The following is a 6721-nucleotide window of genomic DNA, read 5'->3' as shown; positions in this document are numbered from 1 at the left end:
GATGGGCGAACCGGCTGGTCGCCAAAGGCGGCTAGTATTTTATAAAATGGTAGAATATTTCTTTTATATGTAGTAAAATTAATTGAAATTAATTTACTTATGCAATATAAAATATTCAAATCACGAAAAAAAACATTTTAGTTATAAATATGCATTATATTAGAATTTTTATAATAAATCATATTTCAACTTCATATTTGAATATATTTTAATATCTGCAATGAAAGTCCTTTATATTTTGACATAACTTACAGAAGAAAAATAATTCGAATGACGAAGCAGTAAGATAATTTTAATCTTTAATGATAAACTATTTAAATATATGATTTAGTTTGATATAAATTATGTAAAAATACTTTTCTATTAAAAATTAAATATTCAACTAAAACTTATATCTAAGTAAATTCTTCAGCTATTTTGGATATTTTGAATAAATTATTTATAATTATAATAAAAATTATTATTATAATACCTAAATGCAAATATTTCTTTAAAGAATAAAATAACACATTTCAAATATTTGCATGGATTTTAATTATATAATTTAGAAATATTTAAAAATAATGTGTGTCCTAAGTCTCTAAAACTGGTATTTTAATAATATTTAAATTTAGAACTAAAAAGATTCTGTAAAGCCATTAAATATAACAGAACAAAATAAATATATGAGGAATTAATAATTTTGAATGCTGAAGTCACAATGTATTAATACCATTCAATAGTGATATTTGCAATTTCATCCGACAATTTTTAAACGTTTCCTGAAATAATGATCATTATTCAAGTCAAAATTAGGCCTGGAGTTTCACAGAACATCTGTATTATATTTCGGAATGATAAATGAGTTAGTTTTTAATTTGGTTTGAGAAAACCTTTAATTTATGATCAAATTAATTTTTCGCTAACAAATTTTCGGATGCAAGGTATATTTAAATGCAGAATGTACTTTGTAAAGGCATTGTTCTTGGAAATGTGAGATGTCATGCAATTTAATATTCGTTCTTGCTTACACGTATTCTCATTAATCGAAACATCTTTTGCAATTTCATTGCTTTTAATATGCCGTCATATATTTCTAAATTATTTCAATTGCATTACAAAATTCTGGTCTGGATGAAAATTGTGGTGGTTGTATAAATACAAGTTATATTCAGTGTTTTTTGTGCTCAAGCACTAGATTTTATCTATTCTGCGCCAATCAAAATGGTAAAAGTATCGATTACTTACCATAATGATTATATTACGAGTAAATTCAATTAAAACTTTCGATTTTTTTCATACCTAGCGAAGAATGTCTGAAATCAAGAAGAACTGTTCGGAGAACCGTAATCATGTGTTAACTTAACCGATTATTAAATTCGATGTTAAGTTACATCGTGTGCCTTTACATATAACATTTTAAAATATAAATTAAAGAAAGATGATCAAAATGCACGCTTATTCAGGAATCAAAAGAAAAACACAAAATTATGTTTTCCGTGCTTAGTTCATGAATTTTTATTATTTGGCCTTTTTTTATATTATATTATTTGGCCTACAACTTAACAGACATATGACGTCATAAAAGATAATGAAATATATGGGGAAATACCAAAAAAGATATTACGTTTACATTACAGGAACGATTTATGTTTTCCTCTTAATAAAGGAAATGATATCAATCGAAGTAACTATATAGATTATTTTATCTGTGGAGAAATTATGAAAATTTAGAAGGCCCTTTAATCAAAGCAAATTTTCACGAATGAATTTGAATTTATCAAAAATTTTAATGGATCGTTGGAAAAATATACTTTTTATGAAACTGGAAAAATTTCTGGATATTATAGTTCCGGTAGAACAAAGAGCAGCCAAATGTCATGAAAAGTAATCAAAACTGCAATAAAAGAGTAGCATTAATTTTGAAATTTTCTACTGCTATCAGATAAATTTCATTGATATTTGATTATTATTATCAGTAATATTGTCTATTATTATTATTAAATATATTTTTTCACAACTATCAAATTCACATAAGGAATACAGACAAGCACCAGAAGCAAAATATTATGTTTGATGATTACTAAGACTCAAATGCATTTCTTTAAACTGAATAATCTAGTGATATGCTTTGCACAGAATTTTTCAACAAAAACAAGATATATGTGATGAATAGGTCAATTTGAATTATCAAAAGTCGAGAAATATACTTTACACAAATAAAATAATTTTTTTCTCCCTTGCAATTAAAGGGATTATTATATTCTATTTTGATTATAAAATAGCGGATAAATTAAATTAAAAAAAGAGAGATTTACAACAGAAGCTATTGCAAAGAAATAGAAAAGCGCTGTTCTTATTTGGATAAAGATAGATAGAAAATTTTTTCCTAATAATTTCTTATTTATTTTAATTTACATTATTTTATGTTTTCGAGTTTAATTCTATTATTATTGTAGTTTTTTATTCTCTTTGTTTATATATTATAAACATTTATTTTATTATTATTTTACATGCCAATATGAACTTGCCGCTGGTGATTTTCAACGGATTTTATCTGCTTACTTTATACTGAAAACAGATGTCTTTATCTCTCATCTATAGTTAATATATAAAATTTGCATTATTTAAACAAACATAATGGATTAAATTTGTGGGACAAATGAGAAATGTAAGAAAAAATCAGTTTCTTTAATAAATTTTTAAAAAATATTTGAATTAATATTTGAATGCAGAAATACTTTTGTGCCTTTTTAATAGTTTATTAAAAATTAGAATCATCAGAATAAAATTAAAACAAATCTTTTGTTTTTCACTTCTCTTCTTTCTATAAAAGCTGTAAAACATTGGTCGTAGGCAGCGTTTTTAGTGACAAGTGGATTGGCTTTCAATTATCTATTGAAATTCTGTCCTGACATGACGATTCTTTTATTCTTGGTTAGCTTACTTTCTTTTACATACAACTTTCGCATTCTGTAGATACAGTAGATATTTGCCGACGAATTCAAGAAACTTGACTTGATGTCACAAATGATGAATCGAATAGTTCCTGTGAAATTATTTTAAAAAAATGTAACTCTATGTAAGTTTTGACAGAGTAAGTGTTTGCAATTACGTCAATGAAGATATCAATTAATGATTAATTTTGAAATTTAATAAACGATTTATCATTTTTTTCTGCTCTTTAGATAGGCCAAAGAAATACTTTATCAAATTGTAATCAGAGGCATAAAAATAATGGCATAAGTCAATACATTTGTCTTTTATATTTGAAAATTTTATAGATAGAAATATGAAACTTTGAATAATATATATATATAGTTAATAGGAGACTGTAAGAGTCAATAAAATGCCTGATAAAAAAGTTTGAAGTTTTTATAAGATACGGAATTGCAGATGTATCGAATATAAGTAAACATTTGAATTGAATTTTTGTTGAATTGTTTGCTTTTTGAAATTTATTATCATATTAATTCTTTGGTTCTAAAATATTTAATCGTTTTGTCTGAATCAGCGCTGCCGCATGGGTAATAAGCGCCCTTGTTCAAATTGAAATTTGGTGCCCCTTTATGGGATTCTGTTGCACTCTTATAAAGTGCTGCAAATTATATGTGAAAAACTCTTTTATAGTATTCAAAATTTGACTTTCGAACTGAAAAGCTTTAAAATTATAATATTAAAATACGTTTGTCTTATTGTTTATTGTTTTTTATTATTACTTAAATTATCTTATTGTTTTTTTTTATTATTTCATAAATTTTGAAAACAAGACAAGGATAAAACATTTTTAAAGTAAAATATAAGAATTAGAAAATATATTTAAATATGGATTCTCCTAGCTTTAGCAGCTACAAACGCTCGTATCAATTCCTTTATATTTAATTTATCCAAAATTTCGCTATCTATCTATATAATTGACAAGTCCGGTAAGCTCCCCTGCGCCATGGTAGATCACACGTAGTTTTTTATAATTTTAAGTTTTGAAAAACTTTGTTCTTCAGTAGCTATTCCGTAAAGCTATTCCAATATTTGGAAATGTATCGGTAAGATTGTTTTCATAAACATCGGTAAGATTGTTTTCATTTAAAATATCAATAGGTGGCATATCCTCTTTGGTAAAACATCGCAAAGATAAGGGTATTATTCTCTGTTAATTCACGGGCACACTCACACGGTGGTGCCGCCACCCATCATTACGAAAAAAAAAAGCAAACTAAACAACGACGTTCAGCAACAACAGCTTCACAGCACATAAAGAATAAATATATTCCGATACAAAACATTCCCAATTCCTGTTGCTACATGTTACAAATTCTTATATTTTTAACACGTTCCGTGTGGTAGCACGAACTCTACATGGAACGTGCTTTTATTGTTCGTATTGGCAATCAAATTGTATTTTACACAAACGAAAATAACCCGCAGGAATGAAAATAAAAGTAAAACTAAATTAAAATATAAAATAAAAATTAAATCTCATTTTATTGCTTAGAAAATACAAAACATGCAAAATTGCTAGCTTATAATTAACAGCTTTTATTTAAGTAACATTAAATAAAAAAAACTATAAGTGCTATAAATTTTGGCGCCCCCGTGGCCCAGGCGCCCTTGTGCGGTGAACAATTTCGCCACCCCTACACGGCGGCCCTGGTCTGAATATTGACTTTGAAATATTAATATATTAGTTTTTCTTCCCTGTTTTTAAACATTTTAAGACACTTTATTTTCTTTTTAAATAATATATACCAGCTTATGGTATTCAGCTTTAGAGTTTGACTTTGATTAAATTCGGGAATTGAACAATTAATTTTAGTGATAAAATTTTCATTTGACTGAAACAAAATACTGCAAATTTCACTGTACTTGGACTTTGTACTTTTTTTTGTAAGAAATCAATTTATCATAACTATGTTCCAAAAATAATGTTTTCATTGTACGCAACCAAACAAAACTTATTCCATATTCAGATTATTCTCAATTTCATATTCAGATTTCTATATTGCTTTGAATGAAATTAGATTCATTCAAATCAAATATTAACCCGCGAAGACGCGCGCTTCTGTTGTGACTCGAAGACGCGCATCGGGCTTCGCAGGCCCGGAAACGTTTTTCGTGAGAAAAACGCAAATAAAATTACATTTACGTTACCGAAAATCTAAGTTTCACAAAAGCATACTACTGAAAATATAAAATAATGTTTTTCAGATAAATGCCACTTTCAATTTACACAATTACAACTAGATTAAGTACAAAATATTTAAAATTGTTTAAAGGTTCTTTTCTCTTTAAAACTGAAAATTACAAGACATACATGAGACATAAATTATTACTAGTATTTATTAATAAAAATTATTTCTACATTAGTAAATTAAAATAAAACTTACATTTTAGAGACATTTGCAGCAAACAACGCTGCTATGTTCCCCGCATACATTTTTTTTACACGCGGAACAACACATTTGGGATTTTCTGTCCTTTGTACTGGGACATACATTTCATCTTTTTCTAGAAAATGTTTGCTTTTTTTGCGGGGGAGTATCACAATTTTCACTGCGGTTACAATTCAATTGGTCACGCAATTGACGGGGAAGAGTAGCCTGCATACTTCTTTCTTGAAGGTGGTCCTTCAATAATTCTAAAGAAAGATCTTTTATGAATAAACTTCTTTTCTTATACTGAACGGGTGGCGTATTTGACGACAGTAATATGATACGAGAATTTACAGTAGCAATATTCAGCATACTGAAAAATATGACCATAGGCCATCTTTTACTTATTCTCGCAGTAGAATATGTAGCTGACATTTCATCCACTACATCAACTGCGCCCTTTGTAAGGTTATAAAATGTTATAATCTCTGGTTTCTTTGCTTCTCCTGTAGAAGCGTCAATTGTACCACCATTATGCATTGAGGATAAAAGAACAACACATTTGTTTTTTTTCGGTACGTAAGAAACCAGTGCCAATTTTTTTTGGAATCCAAGTAATGTTGAATATTGTTCTCGTTTTTTTTCAGAAATGAATTCCTTTGGAAGCTCCCTTTTATTTTTTCGGACTGTTCCCACAAGTGTAATTTTTTTCTTCAAGAGGTCTTTTGCTAAATCATAGCTAGTGTACAAATTGTCAACAGTTAGGTTGCGTCCTGAATTGAAAATAGGTTCTAGTAATCTCTTTACAATTTTGTCTGGGCCATTTTCAACGTTATATGGTCCTGCTGGTTGAGTTCCTGCATAAATCTCTAGGTTCCATGTATAAAATGTTCTCGCATCTACCAAGGCAAAAATTTTTATTCCATACTTGGCTGGTTTATTTGGCATATACTGTCGAAATGAGCACCTTCCTCTGAACGGATCTAATTTTTCGTCGACTGTCACATATTCTCCAAGAGTTTGAACTTTTTGACAATTTGCGACGAACATTTCAAAAATATTTCTGATGGGAGCAAGTTTATCCACTTCTCTTCTAGAAGAACTATCTCTTATATCATCAAATCTGACACACCTCATCAGAAATAAAAAACGTTTATATGACATAGTACGGTGGAATATGTCAATTCCTGTTCAATCAGTAGCCCAGAGGTCCTTTACATTTACATAGGAAGATTTGTGCAATCCACCAAAATAGAGAAGTCCTATAAATGCCTTTATTTCAGAAATTTTTGTAGGATGAGCGTCTCTTTCTCTTCCAAATTTACATGCAATTGATCGAATAAAAATATTCGTGCACTCGACAATAATTGATA

At 28.2% G+C, this 6721-nt stretch overlaps 1 protein-coding gene across 1 annotated transcript; it reads right to left on the bottom strand.

Moving 5' to 3' along the window:
- Positions 1-5474: 5474 nt before the first annotated feature.
- Positions 5475-6485, bottom strand: LOC129962210 (piggyBac transposable element-derived protein 4-like). Its single transcript, XM_056075950.1, has one exon. It carries the CDS (start codon positions 6483-6485, stop codon positions 5475-5477), a length of 1011 nt encoding a protein of 336 aa, XP_055931925.1.
- Positions 6486-6721: the final 236 nt, after the last annotated feature.

This window comes from Argiope bruennichi, chromosome 2, assembly GCF_947563725.1.
Source record: "Argiope bruennichi chromosome 2, qqArgBrue1.1, whole genome shotgun sequence".
Taxonomy (NCBI): Eukaryota; Metazoa; Arthropoda; class Arachnida; order Araneae; family Araneidae; genus Argiope; species Argiope bruennichi.
This window is presented reverse-complemented; position numbering and strand designations above follow the sequence as displayed.